This window comes from Falco cherrug, chromosome 4 (genome assembly GCF_023634085.1).
Source record: "Falco cherrug isolate bFalChe1 chromosome 4, bFalChe1.pri, whole genome shotgun sequence".
Taxonomy (NCBI): domain Eukaryota; kingdom Metazoa; phylum Chordata; class Aves; order Falconiformes; family Falconidae; genus Falco; species Falco cherrug.
In genome coordinates, this window is record NC_073700.1 from 28009819 (window position 1) to 28028756 (window position 18938).

The 18938-nt window shown below is 52.7% G+C and overlaps 1 protein-coding gene across 5 annotated transcripts; it reads right to left on the minus strand.

Moving 5' to 3' along the window:
* ALKBH5 (alkB homolog 5, RNA demethylase) lies at positions 1 to 18901 on the minus strand. Of its 5 annotated transcripts, none has more exons than XM_055708469.1 (5): positions 18586 to 18897; positions 17545 to 18364; positions 10950 to 11030; positions 6452 to 6607; positions 1 to 4745 (listed from the first exon to the last, which is right to left on the minus strand). In XM_055708469.1, exons 2-5 carry the CDS (start codon positions 18264 to 18266, stop codon positions 4562 to 4564), a joined length of 1143 nt encoding a protein of 380 aa, XP_055564444.1. In that variant the 5' UTR covers positions 18267 to 18364; positions 18586 to 18897; the 3' UTR covers positions 1 to 4561. The 5 variants fall into 5 exon arrangements, with proteins under 5 accessions (XP_055564444.1, XP_055564446.1, XP_055564448.1 ...); XM_055708471.1 differs by having other exon boundaries at positions 17545 to 18367; XM_055708473.1 differs by having other exon boundaries at positions 18825 to 18846.
* Between the last annotated feature and the right edge of the window lie 37 nt (positions 18902 to 18938).

The window sequence follows — 18938 nt, forward strand, 5'->3', positions numbered from 1 at the left end:
TGATGCTTTCTGCTTTTATTCAATTAATGCAGCAATCTATACAAGAAAAAAAATAATAATAATGAAACCATGAAATTCCAAACCCTGACAGTGAAGAACCAAATTCTTCCTAAGAATCAACCAGAATTAAAAGATTCCCCCCATGTCAGACTGTACATAAAATAATCTCTGCCCCATTTACAGCGTTTCACACAGTACTTCTCGTATCTCAAACTTCAGAACTGTACAACTTTGTTACAAACCACGCTTTTTCCTAGGAAAAGCTTACAGAAAAAAATATTGCCACTTTCTTATTTTTTTATTTTTATTCGTAACAAAAAAAAAATTAGAATCTTTAAAAAACAAAATTGAAGTCAGCCGGAACTTGTAAGTGTGGGCAGGGGCACGGGAAGGAGCAGAGACACACTTCTAGGCTGAACATTTCTCCTGACTGGGAAAGGGAACGCTTTCGGCAGATAAAAGACTATTTGCCACTGGCAGGGGTTCAGACCCCGGCCCCCCTCAAAGCATGGCAGCCATTTCCACCCATGGGCCTCGGACCAGGTAGTGGTGAGCGCTAGGTACTAACAGCACTGAAAGCCAAAGGCCTGAGCTCTCACCCCGGCAGAAGCCGGCTCATGCTGATGCCGGCTCACCCGGAGAGCAGGTTGGCAGCGCCGCGCCCCAGCAAACCCCCCGACCTCTGCGATGAGCCAAGCCTCAGTATCGGGATCACAGCTCCCAGGCACCACGGCTCCTGCCTGACTAAACAGCAAGATGAGAGCTGCGTGGAACCAGATGTGGCAACCCGTGCTCCCCTGCTGCGGGCAGCTGGCCTGCCAAGCCCAGCCGGGCACCGACCTGCTCGCAGACCAGCAGCCCCTCCCTAGGCCAGCTCACCTCTCACCGCCAGCAATCAGCCTTTCCTTCTCTTCCTACGGATTTATTGAGCCCACAGGACTGATGCAAGAGCTTTAGTTCAATCACTGAGCCTTCCTGAGATACGGGCAACAGTAACAAACGCAAACTCCTCCTGCTCTTGGCAGAAAAGCAGGGACAAATCCCACCAAAGCAGGGCTGACCCTTCCTCCTGCTTCCTTAGGAAAGATAGTTCTCATGGTCTGGGCTGTGGGTCTGGATGCATGGGATCGTCACGTCGGACATAGCCTTATTCCCAGTTTTGGGCTGAGCAGGTTACACGAACAAAGCCGGTGGGGTGGATGGAGAGGAGGTCGGACCGCACCACTGGACCAGACACGACAAAGCCGACAGGGTCAGGTTTGTGCATGAGCCCATCCCATGGAGCGGATGGGGAGTTCTGCCTCCGAACCAGAGCTCACCACTCTCCATCCTCTGCACCAGGCCCATGCCACCAGCCTGACCCGAAGCCTGCAGGCAGCCCAGTGCGGCCGGTGACAGAGAACAGGTACAGGCATTGCCAGTATTTTTGTGCCACAGTTTCACCAGACAGGTTACAGTAAGGGATCTAGACATCTGGATCCACATGTAAAATGTGTCTTCTGGTTTCAAATCAAGGTTTCACTCCGATGTTGTTCAGTGCAAAAGAGTTAAAAAACCATGTTATCTACACATATACATCCGTGTCTATAGAAAATGTCTGTACAAGTGGGGGAGATGGCCTGCCTACATGCTGGGGACTCCTCACCCAAGAGATGCCATGGGTCAGACCGGTTGCGTCCCACTCACTCTCCAAAGTGTCAAGCCCCAACCAGTCAGGTTAAAAACCAACTGCACGCAAGAACAGACAGTGACTGGAGAGCGGCTCTGGTGAGGAGCTCCTCCTGCCTCTCCAGCCATGGCTGCCAGCTCAGACACACTGCACCGATGCAGGGCAGGCAGGAAGGCAGGAGGGGAGAGCTCCCAACCATGGCATGCAAGAATACCAAAATAAACTAGGAGAGGAAGGATACTGGCACACATACAGACCGCACAAGGACCAGAATGAGATGATGGTTGGTACCAGGCTAGAGATAAGACCTCATGATGCTTTGTTCAGCCTTCAGTGGAGATAGGGCCAACACCTTGTCCCATGGGAGTCCTGCTCTGGGAAGCAGCCCTGGAGCCTGCCTCCAGCTTCATTTTGAGTTGATAGCAGGGTACGGTATCCGTATTGCAGAGGTAGGCGTAACATTGGGAGCTGGCAGGGGAGAGGGGGAGAGCAGGCTGCGCAGAGCTGAGACCTCTGGCAGTGACCACTGCCACCATCAGCAGCATCCACAGCAGAGCCCGACACCATGGAGGGCACGGGGCATGTCCAGGATGAATCCAGAAAGACAATTAGAAACAGCCATTGCTAGGCATCCTGCTAGCAGGTCTCTAGCTTGCTGGAGATGTCTGCACCAGCCTTAAGGAGGAGGAAGAGGGATCGCTGCTCCCTGCACCAGGTTTTGCTATTAGGGGAATGCCAAGCCTTCCCAAACAGGGGGTTTGAGGCTAAGAGCTGGCCCGGAATCTGCAAAACGCTGGGAGAGTGAGGAACAGCACTTCAAATGCTAAGTGTGATCTGAAAATGGCTTTTTAAAGGTTTCAGAAGCAACAGAAGCATGAACTTTCAGATTTCTGGGCAGACAAGAGGTTCCTTTGAAGCCTGGCCGGGAGGCTGTGCCTGTACTTCCGCACAGAGCCAACGAGCAGCTCTCACCAGGAAAGCAACTGGATAATCACAGACAGGTACTGGGGGACCTCACCTACGACCCCCCACAGCCAACGCTGTTCTGAAGGTGACTGTCATTTCCTTTGTACTGATGCGACCGCTAGATCCAGCCTGAGCAGTAACCCCAACAACAGACGAGTGGTGGGAGCTGCATAAGTTGGTGGTGAAGGAAAAGTACATTGAGACCCAGATGTCAACAAACGTGCTCAGTCACCAAGGAATGGCGCTCCAGGGAACAATGCCTGGGGTTGGGGGGTTTTTTTGTTGTTTTGTTGGGGTTTTTTTGACCAGGAGCCCCCCAAGACAGCAGCAAATGGGTTTCAAAATATATTACATCTTTTTATTGCCAAGCGTGCAGACTATGAAGTGTGTGGGGGACACAACACTAAGAAAAACTACACTTTGAGGGAGGGCAAAGCAGTAAAAATTTTAAAATAAGAACTACTCCTTACAACTGCCAACACTTGGGTTCAAAGTATCAATTGGAGGAACTTTCCTAAAAGTATGGTTCTAAATATGCTGTTGGGCCCCAAACTTTGAAAATGCCGAGGCTTTGGTCTGGGCTAATGCAAACCGGGTGGGAGAAGAGGAGGAAGAAGGCAGGCTTTCTAACACTAGCTCCACAAGGCCGAACGCCCAATTCTTCTCAGCATTTTCTGTAGCAACCAGAAAACTCCTTACCCCAGGAACGTGGGCAGGAAAAAGCCAGGAGGAGGCGGCAACCACTGCAGCACTAGCTGCTGAATGCACTGCACTGGGGCCACACTAGACCCTTGCAGTGTCCCCACTCCCAGAGCCAGCCTCGGAGGGGACTGGCTGCCCGGCTCCCCCAAGGCCACGGCAGCATCCGTTCCTGCTCTGGCGGAGTGCAGCCAAGTCCCTCGGATGGCATGCTGTGCCGGGATGCTGCGCAGTCTCAAATCTCTATACCTAGAAAGGGCAGCGGCCAAAAGCCAGTCCCCCCGGCTCTTCTCAGGGGGTCCCAAGGCAAGCATCCTCACAAGAACAGCATCACTCCTACTCCTCTTTGCTACCTCCAGCTCTGGGAAGCAGCACGTACTCAATGCGATCGCTCACTCGGCAGCCCTGAGGCTCCAGTATGGACCTCGGGTGGATGCTGGGCCAGCCTCTGAAGCCAGTCACATTTCCTCCCTCCTCAACCAAAACACGTGCCTGGCCAGATCAGCACTGAGAAACCACAGCTCAGCTCAAGTACATTCTTTTCGGAGAGGGCAGCACAGGGACACAAGCCTGCGAGCCCACGCTGGGTTGGGAAAAGGGACTGGAAAGGAAACCTACGGCATTTAAAACTGGTACTAAAGTGCAACAAAAACGTCCTAAATCATTTGAAATCAATCGCAGTAAGAGGGGTCTGCAAAGCTTTAGACTTCCAGTTACTGCAGGGCACCCTTAAAACAAACCCAACAACAACTAGGTAAGAACAGACCAAGGAGCCCTTTGGTGAAACAAGGAATATGAGGCCACCACAAAGTTTCAGCTCCTGGGGTCAAACATCATATTTAGAACATTTGGAAAGGAAGAAAGTTAAAGCAAAAAAAACAAAAATACAATTCTTGAACCTTGCGCAATGAAACAGTTAAACTTTTTGGTGTTCTTAAAAGAAATCCCAACAGACAGCCTGGCATAACTTTATCTGCTTCCTAAGGGAGAGATGCCCGTTTGACCCATGACTCAGGACACCATGTGCACTGGACATGTTCCATCCTTACATATGTCTCAGCATTCCTCCATTCATAAAAACAAATCGCTAGATCCTTCCTGTTTACTCTTCAGCCTGAAAGGAAAAACCAAAACTGAAGCTAGATGGAAGATAGCCAGAGGGAGGAGAAAGTCTTCACAGACTGGAGGCCAATCTCATCAGCTCCACGATCCTGGAAAGTGCAATCCTCAGTGTCGCCTCATTTTAACTTTCCTGGCTGGGCTGCCATCCTCCTCTTCCTCGTCACAGTCCTCTGTGTACTCATAAGACCTTCGCCAATAGTTCTCGGAGCTGAAGTTGCTCCGTCTCCTATGTTTTGGTAAGAGGACTGAGCGCCTGTTCTCCTCTTTATCCATTTCCAGAATCCGTGGCCTAAGGAGAGGGAGAAAGAGGGAGTGAGAGTACATTCACAGCAGGATTTAGACCTTCCTTGTATGGACAATATCTGTAGTTTTGCCTACTTTGAGCAATATGACCAACTGCTTCCACATTGCTTTCCCAGTGCTGGGCACTCAGCAGAGCAGGAACAGATCACCAAGCTGCACCTCCCATGAGGAGGCTGAGAACTTTGCTTTCCATGGCGCAAGTCCTTCCCCTTACCAGTGCAAGCTTTGGTCTTTACCTCCACCAGGAACACTTCCTAACAGCCCAGTCACCTATTTCTAAGTGCAGCTGGTGGCCCCAAGAAACATCCCTTGGGCAGAGAGGTCTGTCTCTCCTACAGCAGAATTTGCAGCACAGAGCTGAGCTCCTCTTGAAGCTGCTGAGGTGCTTGCGGTGCAGGATCAAACCACAGCTCCCAACTCCTTTGTCCTCTCGCTAGTTCTCTCAAACATGAGCACACTGCAATTGTTACTTCTGCAAAGCTGCCTCTGCCCACACCTGTGATCCCTTCGCAGGACTGGGCTGGTGGGCTGCACAGACCACTTATTTTATCCTAGGTGGCAACTGCCAAGTTCCTCTAAAGCTGTTTGCCTATGTTACACTGGAGTCTTTGAGGCCAAAGGAAGAAAAAACCGTGGTTTTGATACCTATCTGCTGCAGGAGTCTATGCGATTTCCCCCACCCCTGTAAGGTCACATCAAGCTGAAAAACAGCTCTCTCAGATCTGCAAATTTGTCCTGCATGATCGCTTCTCTACTCAGACACCAGCCCACTGCGTGCTCAGAGGTCAGCTTCCATTTGCAGGCTACCTTCCCTTCTCTATCTATCCTCCCAGCCAGCCCGAGTCCAGGTGAATGAACACTGCTCATAAACAAGCCATCCCCACCCTCCTCCCTCCAGGACAGGTTGAAACACGGGCTGGGACCGCACTGCAGCCAAGCCCCAGGACCAAGCCAACTTCTGGTTTTTACATGATGTGCAGAGAACAGTCTTGATCCTTGGGAAGCTTTGGAATTGGAGAATACCAGCAACGCTGCATGACAGCTGGCAGGCTGGCTATCGCTGACAGCTATCAGTACGTTCACACAGAGCAAGGTGGTGTTTAAGGGAAGCCTTGCTGCAGAGCTCAAGCTGTCCGAAACCCCAGCAAGGAGCAACCCTGAAGGTCACGCTTACACATTCACATGGTCTGGTTACACACACAAAAATATACACAGGCAGCTCTGGAACCAAAACAGGTCTAAGAAGCTTCCCAAGGCGGCCTTCACCTTTCCCAGATAGCAAAACCTCACGTTCCTTCCCAAGACTGTTTTCATAATATAGTTTAACGCAGCTGCACAGGTTGCTTGGCAATAGAGGTCAAAAATAATTAGCTGCAGGGAAACTATTGTTCTGAATGACTGCATTATCAAAAGCCAGCCAAATCTATTGCTTCTTCATTATGCCACTCACAGGATAAACAATGTAAGCTGCTTACAGCCAGAGATTAGCCTCCACAAGCCTAGGAGGAATATATAAGGAACCTCATTCTGATAAAACAGATCTGTACCCCACAGAAAGCACCTCAGAGGTGCAAGCTAATGTGTTTTTAAGTGTGCTGTGCAGCCTCTTGTCAGAGGCCAGGAACCTCAGATACACACTGACCTAGAAATACCATCCAAAACATGGCTCTTTGGAGAGATCATCCATCCTACCTGTGAGCAGCATCAGGGTCTGCTTTGCGATGGGACCGCTTCGGTTTCAGGATCTGGTCCCGGTTGCTTCCTGATAGACGGTCAGAGTTATAACCTGGTGGCAACACAGAGCTACTCAGGGATTTTGTTTCCAATCGAGGTGCATCTAGTCTTGTTCTGCAAATATTTAAAGAGAAAAGAATTTGCAAGGAGTTTCGACAGAACTATTAGCATGCTGCAGCAGACGTCTGTCCTAGATGTGCTGAAGCAGAACCCTCAATCCCAGCCACACAGCTCAGGAAGCAGGTCAGGACTATTACACTCAACAGCAGAACAAACTGCAGCTTTTCTGGTACCTGAAGCTTCAGCTTTAACCTTTGCTGCCTCAGTTAGAGGGAAGAGGAAGGTTTAGGGACATAGGTAGTCATGAGGCAACCGCAAACGGCGCTAGGCTCACTGCAATGCCAGTTATGGGATACAGAGTAGAGGCACTGAGCACCTGTGAAATCCTATGAAATCACAGTGACTCGTCAGTAACTCGTAGCTCCAGTTAAGCCACCTGGGAGATGCCCTGCAAAATCCATCATCACCTACAACAGTAACAACTGCTTCTATCTGGAAACTCCCTACTGCCTAGAGATCTCACGGGGTCAGGCATTTCTCAACTTGACTAAGAGGTTTAAAGAGTTGAAGTACGAGTCAGAAGGTCTGGCAAACCGAAGCTGTACCACATCCCTTCCAGCAGTGCAGCACACACTCAAGGTACACCAGAGAGCAAGCACAGCATGTCCCAGAGCAGAACTGTCACTGGCCCAGGCACAACTGTAGCCATGCACACGTGGAGGGAGGCAGCAGGCTGAGCAGCAGCAACGAAAACTCAACAGCACAGCATCTTATCGCAGTGCTATCACCATCTCCAAGCACAGCACAGTTACCAGTCTCAACTTACAAGCTCTGCTAAATGTCTATTTTAAAACACAGACTGAAGCCTAAGAATGGGCAAAACATGCTAAAAGGTGGTGCCGGTGCTCCAGAGCTGCTGATCTCAGGAGGATTCAAGCCACTTCCCAGAAGGAAAGGCACCCTGACATTGTTGCTGCAGCCTGTCTCCGTCCTTGGGATCATGGGTGAATATGAAAGCGGTCTGGGTGAAAGAAAGGGAAGAATCACTGCTTGCTCTCTAGCACTGAACTCCTGAGGGAGGTTTCCACAGGAGAATCCCAACCTAAACTCCCATTAGGAAGCAGACCCAGCTGCCAGGCTTCCTCCTCTCCACCACCACCTCTTCAGTTAATCAGGACAATGCCAGGCTGGCACACGCGAAGCTGGGCAGGGCAGCCAAAGTCTGCCCAGCGTGCCAGAAACAAGGAACTTCCACAGGCAGATACCAGGCTGGAGGCTGCACAAGTCCACAGTGCTGTTGTCCTGAGCTGTTCTCAGCTCCAGGACTGGACCCAGTCCAGCTACAACACCGAAGGCATTGTGGATCCTGCCCTGGACAAGTTAGGTGGTTTAAACACCTCTCAAATACAACAGCAACTACAGGCCTGCAATTAGAACAAACAAACCACCAAATATACTGCAAGGGCAAGGGAACACAAGCCACACTCACTCTGTCCACAGAGCAACGCAGGTATGAGCTGCAGGAGCAGGTACGAGGAGAGGCTCTACTAAAATGGAAAGCCGATTACCTATCAAAGTTCAAGTTCAATAGAGTAACTCCCTGATGTAACTGCTTACAAAGACGTGCTTACAAATGGCAGCACAAGCCCTCTAAAATGACTTTCAAGACCCGCTTCAATAGGTCTCATTTCTGTCCCCACCTCCCACCTCTTTCAGCATCTCATGAAATCGAGAGCACCATTCTTCCCCCCTCCCAGCCTCTTGCTCCAAGCGCTTCCAAACCTTGCTGGCTCCCCGCAGTCCTGCACTCCGATACGCAGGAAACACTGTAAATATCGCCACGCTACAACACTGAAGTGTTTATGACCTACTTGGTAACCACGCCGCTCTCAAGCATCCTGCGAAACCCAGCCACTTCTCCAGCTCGCCCAGCTTTGTTCTCCTGCCGCTGCCAGCAAAAACTGTCTCTAGAATCACACAGAGTAGAGGCAAGAGCAGATTCAAACGTCTGGGACTCAGCAGGCTCTGGCAGCCTGTTCAGAGCTGAATATCTCAGCTCCAAGCTGCAGCAAAGTTTAGGCTGCTCTATGACCCAGCTGATCTGATCCTGCTGGAAAGCTCAGGGCTGAGCCTTACCACGAAGATGAGGAAGCGGGGTTTTACACGGCCGCTGGCTGCTCCCAAGCCTCTCGTGCTAGCAGGCTACCAGCGGAAGGAGCTGTTTTCCTGGTTGCATAACACACTATTTCAGACTACACAAAGTCGCATGATACAGGGCTAGGGAATGGCATTGGCTGCAGCAATACATGCCGCGGGGATGCAAGCACAGACAAAGGTCACCGCAGCCCTGCTGTGCATGCATGCATGCACATGGGACTCGGCAAGGAGATGGCTGCCGTCACAAGGGATAAGCAGCAATTAATAAGCTCTATTTGGCAGCAGAGTGCACCCTTTGGCAAACGGGCAATTGCCATGTATTCACCAGGGCTGCTAAGCTCTACGGAGATTACACAAAAATAATTACCAGGGGGTTTCCACTTTGCTCAAGAGAAAAAAATCCTGTTGTGGTTTCATTCAGCCTGCCAGTCAAGTCAGCCCATTGCTGTCTGCATATGACTGGGCAGAGACACTTCGGCTCAAACACTAAGCAAATCCGGCCCCTAAAATCAGGGGAAGACAGAAGGACACGCTGCCACAAAAGGATGGCTAAGCAAACAGCCAATGCAACTCTGCTAGGAGCTAACAGGCTTTGTCTCTTCAGCAGTGATGCACCAGGTCAGCCAGGTGCATCTGAGCCAGAGCTAGGTGCTTGCCCAGTTGCATTTTGAGGGCAGATGGGCTAGGCTGAAATAACTCAACAGCCTCAGCTTACAGAGGCTGGCAAAAGCAAGAGATATAGCCAGTTTAAAGGAGTATGTTAGACATCTGCACCAGTCTGGGCAACTTTGGCTTATTTAGCCAAGTCTGTCTTTCCTAGGAAACTCCTCCACAGCCTAGGACAGGCAGCTTCTCTACCCCAAAGCCCAACTAAAGCAGCTACAGGACTTGGAAATGCCTTCCACTCATGCTCGTCAGTGCCCACGCTGCTTTTTGTTGGCTGCAGTAAACAACAATGTGAATGTAACCGCCTTTTAGTTCTTATCACAACTCTCACCTTAAGCCTCACGTGGCAATAACCAGTGACTGGGTGGTTTGGTTATAATCTTTCTTTCATCCCACTCTATCACCTGCCACATCTCATCCTGGCTCCCTGGGTCTGAGCTGATTTTGCCTGGCTAACGCCTCAGGGCTGCTGGTTTTGCTACCTTCATTTCATGGGTCTCTCTAACCAGATGTCCAACTCCACTCCACTGGCTTTGTGCCATATCTTCGTAACGTTGCCAGACTTGTTTTGAAACGAACTAAGCCACCTGAAAGCTCAGCAAATCTGAATTTAGACCGCTTGCCTGCTAGCCTTATGCCAGCCTGGGCCACACCTTCAGCCCTACCACCAATGCCCATGCTTTCGGCTGGGTTTACAGGACTCAAGTTGTGTGATTTCACTTGCAAAAAGGTTTCTTGACAGCAGAATTACTGTGCCTCAGAAAGTGTTAGCAATCGACATGGGTCAACGTGTGGTAGTCACAGTTTTTGGTAGCCTAGTAGAAGGAACTGATGAGAGAGGCTGTCTCTCAGCAAACAAAAGGTTACACTGAGGGAGTTTGGGATGGGGTTAGTTTATCTTTTTCTCCATTTTCTTAAGAGCTTTAGGAACAAGCACTAGCTGGTAAGACGCCATCAAGACAGCGTAATCTTTTAAAACAGCTCACAGAGCTTGACATCCCAACACCAACTTGAAGGACATACTCTGTAAAGTGATCGCTAAATTCACTGCATTCGCTTCCCTTCGAAGCCAGCATCTTCCTCTCCCTCCCCAGGAGACAAAAGCCATGCTACAAAGAAAACTATCTGCTTTATAGGAGATTCTTCATCATAAGCATCAGCTTCAAAGGACTGTCCAGGTAACTCACGCAGCATGTGGGTATCATATGATCATATGATCATGACACCTGAATACACAGCCCAAAACAAGACAGTTTGAAACCCTAGACGTTTGGAGTTCGGCAGGCAGTGAAAGCCAGGTGTTTGGACATGAACAGGGCTTGCAAACCCAGACATTACAATGAAATGCTGCTGCACAGAGCCAAGAAGTGATTAACTCTGCAGTAACAAGTTCCTTCTATTTCCACGGCAAGACACAAGTAAGCATCAGAATGACACCTAAATCAAGATAGAAGATCGAGCCAGCAAATTAACAAGCAAGGCAGTTTTGAAGTGTTTCTTCAGAAGCACATTGGGAAACACCACAATGCCACATCCAAGGTTATCTTACTGTCTGGAGGGCTTCAACACTTACTTTCGAAGGATGATGACAGCTCTTCTCTCCTTTATGTCCTGTGGTCGAATACAGTGTGTAATTTCATCGGCTGCATATCCACTGACAACAAAAACAAAAAGCCACTGTGAGAAAGATGACAGGCAGAAGTAGAAAGTGGTTGCCATCCTCAACAACTCAGTTTGGCCAGTCACCTCCTAACTTCCACCAGGAATTCCTCCTCTAAACACTGTTCCCCAGGCACACGGGAGCTAGACTTATAGGAAAGAAGAAGCTTCACAAAGAATGAGGACAATCAGGACTTTTTTTTTTTTTTTTTTTTTTACTCAATTTTTTAACATACACCAGAGGAAACTGCCACCTGCCACAACACCGTGAAATAAGACCTCTAGGAAATAAGTTTATGAAGTGTAAATTCAGCCGGTTCACTTATCAAGAAATTAGAGAGCAACAGGGGAAAAAAAATCAGCACATTGCACCAAAGCATCTTTTCATGCGTGTTCTTGACAAAAACCATCTCTCATGGCTGAGATACCCAGATACAAACATGTACCAGGATCGATGAAACTTGTTAGTTGAGGAGGGGGCTAGCGGAGGTAAGAGTTGAGTGTGTCGCCCCCCTCACCTGGGCACAGATGCTGCCATCTCAGCATGCTCACCCTCCCTGCCACCCCCCACGTGGCACGTCCTCAGCCACCACACAAACATCACCCCCCGGCACAGCCCAACCCCAACACAATGCATGCGGGCTAACCTTCACATTCAGACCTGCAAACCAAGCTGCACCCCTAAAACCTCCCTGCCACAGGGCTCACAAGGCGAGACAGCCACCTGGGCCAAGGAAAACCACACCAGGCTTGAGCAGCTACACAGCCACACAGCAGCTGTTCTCGGCAGGAGTGTTTCATTCTATGAGATGACTTCACCCACCCCAAGTTCCCAGCAGAAAAGCCACACCAATGAGGGCCCCAGCTGCCCACAAAACACAGGAGTGGTTTTCTTGTGGCTGCTTCTGTTGTTCAGCACAACTCCTGGGGTCCAGTGCAGCACATGAGGTCACGGCGGGTCCGTGGAGAGCTGCTATCACAGCTGCTCCAACACAGAAACCACCCTGCCAGGAGCACATCTGAGCAGGTCCGAGAGGTGGTCCTGCCCTCTACCTGCTGTTTGGAGAGTGTCTGTTCACAAAAGAGCCTTCTAGAGTCCAGTATGGGGAAAAGAGAAGTTAAACACCTTCAGAGCCTCCTGAAACAGCTGACAAAGACAGGAATACCTTTGAAGGGACTTGGGGGAAGGCTGGTCAAGCCACACAAAGCTAGCACACCCCCACGCTGGTTTAACCTGAAGTGGAGATCACTGAGCCCACTCTCCCCACGAGGCTTTACCGTGAAGCTACCACCATGCCAGCTGCCAGCCAGCCCTCCCGGGGCACAGCCCGGGTCACCGGCTTGCTGGTTATTCAGGACACTCAGAGCAGAGAACAGATCGCTCACATGCAAGTCTTCTCTGGGGAGGGGACCGGGTTTCCTTTATCTGGTTAGATAACCCACCCACTCGCTGAGAAATGCACACCTCTCAAAGACAGATTTACTGCTTTGAGAAGAGGTAAGAGTCTAAGACCTGATCAGTTAAAACAGGGGCTGATGTCCACCACCACCCCCCGGGGCACTGCAGAACAAGACAGTGTTATGCTAAGGGGTTTATAATGATGCTCTATTATGTTGCAGGAATCTCCGTGTCAAGCTCCAGCAAATTCATTAGTATCACCCACTTGTTAACATTCAACTCAGCACATCCTCAGCAACACCCTGAACATCAGGACGAGGTCTGCTTCCAGACCTGCGCTCTCCATCACGAGATGTCAGCCTGGCCACTCATTCCCATTCCCCAGGCAAGAACCTGCCTTCTGGCTCACCTGCAGAGCGGCAAGAGGCAGAGCACACGGGCAGCACCACAGCAACAGCCCCAGTACTCCAGTCTGGGGCCCTAATGGGGACCCACTGGTCTGCACCAGTGCCATGCTGGTGTGGAAAAATTTAGCATGCACCACATCAGATATAGTTATGCAGGGCCCTCCAGCAAAAGGGTGTGCACAGACACCAGGCAGAGAAATGGAAGAAAAAGATAATTTGGTTGTGTCACGCTTGTTCCACTTCATGCCAGCATGAACTTCTTGCCCACTGCCTGGCCTTGCCGCATCCTGATGATGGGTGATGGGGCAGAGGCTGGAACAAAACACCCGTAATGGTACCAAGGGTCTACCCCAGAGATTTCTTGCCCAGAGAACAAACCCAAAACAGGAGGCGACAGCTAACTTGGTAAACAAAATCCTAAATTCCTGCCTGAGAGAACACCTGAGCATGTCTCCACCTTAGAGTATTTTCCAGAAGAACACAGGGAGGTGCAGATGCTACCCACACACTCCTCAAACTAACACCCCAACTCCTAACTAACCTGTGGGATCTTACACCCCCATCTCCTCCCCAAGTCTCTTCCTCAGTCCAGAAGAGCTGCTGCTGAGCCATAACATAACCGATGCACGTGAAGATGAAAGTAGATGTTTTTGTACAAACATCACCAGAAAGGAGGCCCTGAAGTTCTGCAGAGTCTCTGATGAGAAATATTTCTAGGGGTTGACGACAGCCAGGCCAGCTCAGAGGCAGAGAGCCCATCTCTCAAACAGGGTTTGAGCAGCTCGAGGCTTTACTTGTTCAGGAAAGCTGCTGCCACAAACCACGGATGTGACACCAACCAGTTCAAGCAGAGCTTGAAAAAATCCATTTGCCTCATCACCACTGGCACGCACATGCAGAACTTCCTCTGCACCAACGGCCTGTTCTGAAGGACCAGGCTCTTCTGGAAAAGCATCTAATTCAGGCAGCTGCAGAGAGATTCCTCCAGCTGGGAAGAAAGCAGGTTCACCCTCCAGAGACTCCAGCCAGCTCAGATTATGCTACCATCGGGCATGCCTCGAGACAACAGGAGAGACAAACATCACGATGTTTCCACTGCTGTTACAAACAATGGGGGGACAACCTGGAGCACTCACCAGCTGCAGAAGGGATGCCCGTAGAGCATGCAAGCTCTCAGAACCTGGGAAACGTTCCCTTTGGTCATTCGCTCCTCTGGCTACCTGCAGCTGCACTATTTCCAAATTTCCAACGATGGTGCTGAGACGTAGCACCCGGCAGTTATACAAAGCTGGCTCGGTGCTGAGATTTGCTACCTACGACAGCGCCTGTGGGGCACAGTAAGCTGCAGGGGTCTGCCCTGGCTAGCTCTGCACCCCCCCTCAGCTCCCTCCCTTTTTTCCAGCCTAAGCATTTGTCACAGCACGTATTCCCCAGCTGAATGGGCAAATTCCTCCCTCTCCTCCCTGCTGCTTCTATCGATTGATGCTTATCAAATTACTGTTAAAAAAAGAAACCCCATGAGCACGGTCCAGCCAGCAGCCCCCAACAGAGAGCTGCTGGCCCACAGGACTGAAATCCAGCTTAACGCCAAGTGCCTGAGAGGAGCAGCACAGACTGAGGTGCTGCGGCTGCTTTCTCCTGGCCGGGCTGGCAAGCAGGACAAACCTGCAGGAGCACCCACCTGCCGGGGCTGCAGCAGAAGAGGGGACCAGAGGAGGTCAAAACCTCCAAGGCCAGATCTTCACCGCAGATGCATAAGGAGAGGAGTAAGTGCCTGGCTTGAAAACCGAAGGGCTCATCATCAGGCCACAGGGTGGCTCAGCCTCTGTCCTGCTGGCAGAGGCGCACAGCCCAGCCAGGAGAATCTCCATTCCACCTTTTAAACACTAACCTGTGTCCTTTGAGGTCTGAGTATTTTCCAGTGAATTCGAGGTGGGTTCAGTGTTTGCAAACACCACAGCCTGCTTCACAGTAGGCAATGAAATCAAGCGGAGGACATGGGGAAAGCCCCTCTGCAAACTCCCTGCTGGGTAGGTGGTTACAAAACCGGGAGGACAATGTGGAACAGGCTGCTGAGAGCAGGAACAGGACACGTGTGATCTGGGGACAACCCAAGAACAACGTGGGGGCAAAGAGGGAGATCCAACAGCTTTCTTCAGGTCCTCACGATTTCCACAAGGTAACCAAACACACGCAGCTCCCCTGACTTCCCCAGAAAGGCAGCACGCCAGCAGCAGCCACTGACCCAGCAATATTTGAATCACAGACGTTGCAAGCATGCTGGTTCTATCTGCGCCGTTTCCCTATCTCCAGGGCAACTGCCTTCAGCAACTGTTTACTGAGAGGAGAAAAAGGCAAGTTTGGGGAGTTAACTTAAACATGACCAAGGGCTGGATTTTGGAGGTACATCCCTGAGGGCCTACCAAAGTCTGCACCTCTCCCTGCTCCTCCCAGGAGATCTGCAAAGTGGAGTCGAGGAACTAGAATCCAGCCAGCATCCTATCATCACAGAACAATCGCTTCGGCAGAATCTCTCTTAAGCAAGTGCTAAGTATCTGCTAACTGCTGTACCAAAACTGAAATAATCCCCGTTTTAAAGTCCATTATCTGCTAGAAAGCAGAACATCTAACCGTGGATTAAGCTAGAAAATGCCTGGGGCAGGTCAGTCAGAATGCAACCCTTCTATTTGGAGGGGAAAGGTATCTTCGTTTGATTTGTAGGATTACTTCGTATGATTGCTTCAGCCACATTAATAAACCGACTACTGCACCCAGGTGATGCCGGCCAACAACCCAAATGCACAGGCCCAAGAGACACCCCACTGCGATTCCCGGAGCCCTGAGCCACCCACGTCTTCCCGGCAGTTTTGAGGGAAGAGTGAGTGTCTGAGACGAGAGAACATCATTCTCACCTCTCCCTCTCTCCCTCCTCCCACCATCCTCCACTGCAAAGTCCCAATCCTCCTTCAGACATAAGGCCACAAGTTCTCCTACTGGCTTTGACTACAAGACTTCAGGCTGACCCTGCATTAAGGGCTCTGCCACCATGCTTCTGAACAAGCAAAAACTCTCAGTCCTGAAAGAAAAAAAAAAAAAAAAAGAAAAAAAGAAAAAAAGAAAAAGACCTCTGGCTGTGAAAGGAAGCACAACTATTTACTCCAGGCCTGCCACGGAAAGGCAGCACAGGGGTTCACATCACCAGCAGGAAAATTAGGGTAGAAAGTTTCTCTCCTGGCGATTAAGGAAAGTCAGCGAGCGGCTCCCTCCCAGCAGTCTTCATCCCTGGGGACGGAGCTTGCTCTGCAGTAAAAGGACACAGGGCAGGACAGGTCCCACCCGGTCCCATTTCACAAAATCACCCTGACCCCGACACCCCGACACACTCCCTGCCCCAGCCAAGCCATCAGAGAACAAGAAAACGTCCTCAGTGCCGCTGCCGTTTCCCTCCGCAGCCTCCCTCACCCCTCGCTAATCCACAGAAGTTACCTAACGCCGGGGGTACGGCAAGGATTAGTTAATGTTTGTGCAGCTTTTCCAAGATAAAAGCTACGCGAGATCTCAGCATTTATTATTGATGCACTAGTCAACGGTGTGAGGCTGTGTGTATGTGGGGGGAAAAAATTCCTTCCCGAACCCTGCGGCGATCACTTTACAAGCCAAAGCAGGGGATTGTGTTACGGCCTGGGAGCCCTGAAAACCAGCCTGGAACTTCACCGATCCAAAAAATAAAACCCCAAATGAGGATACAGTTGGTAGTGCAGAGCACTGCTGGCAGAGTCCAGCCGATCCCCATGCCTGGCAGGCAGCACTCTGACCTTCAGGGACACGAGGGACTGGTGCTCACCGAACCGGGCAGAGCCAGCGCTGGGCTTCGAGCTGCCTCCCCAAGAGCCGGACGCCGGTGGGTCCGTGCGTACCGGGCTGCGCGCACCCTGCCTGCCCCCTTACCTGCCTGCTCTGCCTGCCCAGTGCATATCGGGAGGCAGCCGGGATTAGGAAGCAGGCGTTTCCCAGTGCCAATCCTAGCTTTGCCACCGACCAGCTGCATGACCTTGGGCAGGTCATTTCACCTCCACAGCTCTTTCCCCGCTTGCGAGAATACATGTCAAGTCCTTTCTCGTGCCTGTGACCCGCCATGCTTCCAAGTGACAGTCCCGCAGGGCTCTGCACTCTGGTCTCCCTATCAGCGTCGGGCAGGGGAAGGTTTAGTATTCCCAGTTTACAGACTGGGAAGACGAGGCCATTCACACCTCCTCTCCACGCTTAAGGTCAGGTCGTGGAGGCACCGGCCGAGCTAAGAATAGACCCAGGAGCCCCGTCCCAACCAGCTGCTCCGCTCTGACCACTCCTGGGCAGAGGATCCATTTTGTGTCTCAATGCGTTATTTTAACTGTTTATGGGAACTATGGCAAAGCCCGGCTCCGCAAGTGGCCACGCTCCCGCCAGACTCGCCTTGAGCCACATGGAGCGGGCACCCCCCCAGAATCAATCATCCACCCAAATCGCCATCCACCGCAGCGGCACGACTCCCCCCGCCAATCCCTCCTTCACCCCTTCTGCTGCAGCAAGACCCTGCACGCCTACAGGCGGGTGAGATCAAGCCCGAGCCACCGTCGGGGTGTGCAGCCGCGTGCCTCACAACCAGCGTTACACAACCGAGCCCCGGCACGTTGGCCGAGGCCTTGGCGATGCGGGTGAGTTACCTGAGCACCGTGACGCTTCCCCTCTTCACCGGCAAGAAGAGAACGGGCTCCGAGACCCTGATGGGTTTGAACTGGAATTTACACCCGAAGCAGAGCGCCGAGTCGCTGAAGAAGGAGACGGAGACGATGGGCCTCTCAAAGATATGGATGGGGTCCACGTGGGAGACAATGCAGCCTCCCGGCTGGTAGTCGTTGATGACGGCACTGTTCACAAAGCCCTCGGGAATCACCCGGTGCTCCACCAGCTTCCTGATCACCAGGTCGTGCACCCACTCGGGGATGGCGTCCACCTCTCCCCGTGGGTACAGGCGCTCCTGGCCAGGGCCTCGTCTCTGCAGCTGGGACCCGTAGGTGTAGCCCTCCCCGAAAAAATACTTGTTCCGCAGAGGCGCCCGGTCCACCGTGTGCTCCTTGTAGAGCCCCTTCTCCGCCCGGGACACCACGTCCTCGATCCGAGCTTCGATCTTGGCGCACTCCTCGGCGCTGAAGAGGCGAAGCTGGCGGATGCCGCTTTTGACTTTCCGAGCTTCCTCCTCCTCCTTCTGCTCCTCGTAGTCGCTGGGCTCGGAACCGGAGTCCTCCTGGTGCCGGCGCTTGCGATCGTAGGGGGGCTCGGGGGGCTCCCGCGGGAGGCTGCCGCCGCCGCCGCCTTTGTGGCCGTCCCGGTAGGGCATCATGGACTTGAGCTTCTCCCGCAGGTCCGTGTAGCCGCTGCCGGCCATAGTGCGTCCGCAGCCCCCGCCTCTATCGATCCCGGCGCTGCAGGCGGCGGCGGGCGGCGGCGGGGGACGCGCAGCTGCTATTCATGGCACCCGCCGCCCTGCTGGGAGAACCCCGGAGGAGCGGGGAGGTGAGGACCGGACCCCCCCCACCACCGGCACCGCGACCCGGCCCGCGGGAGCTCCGCTCGCCTACCCCCCCCACCCCCGCGGAAACGGGACCCCCCTCCCGGCCGGCGGCACGGCTCACGCCCGCCCCCTCCCTCCCGCCGCGACGCCTCTCCCGTGGGGCTGGGGGCGGCCCGGCGGACGCCACACTCACGGCTTCGCCCGGGGCGGGCGCGGACAATGCTGCCGGTGCCGGCGGTGGCGCTCACGCGGCGGCCGGGCCTGGCACATGCCCAGCGGCGGCCCCGGCGCTGCGCGGCACCCTGCCCGCTCCCGCCGCCGCGGCGCTGCCCATGGCGGGGGCGAGGGAGGGTACGGAGAGGGGGAGGGGGCCGGCCCGGGCGGCGGCTGCCGGGGGTCTCGCGCGGCCCTTCCCGCGGCGCGCTACGTCACCAGGAGCCAGCCCGACATCCCGGATCGCCGCGGGGCCGCCCACCGCGACCGCCCCGCCCCGCCGCGCACGCGCCCCGCCGCCGCCGCCGCTGCCCCCCTCGGTCCCGCCCCCCG

Excerpts from the sequence above, each read along its gene's own strand:
- ALKBH5 (XM_055708469.1), bottom strand. The coding sequence starts at position 18,266 with ATGGCCGGCAGCGGCTACACGGACCTGCGGGAGAAGCTCAAGTCCATG. Across the intron at positions 11,031-17,544 it reads GGAAGCGTCACGGTGCTCAG|TGGATATGCAGCCGATGAAA; the intron begins GTAACTCACCCG and ends TTTTGTTGTCAG. Across the intron at positions 6,608-10,949 it reads GCTGTCATCATCCTTCGAAA|AACAAGACTAGATGCACCTC; the intron begins GTAAGTGTTGAA and ends AAATATTTGCAG.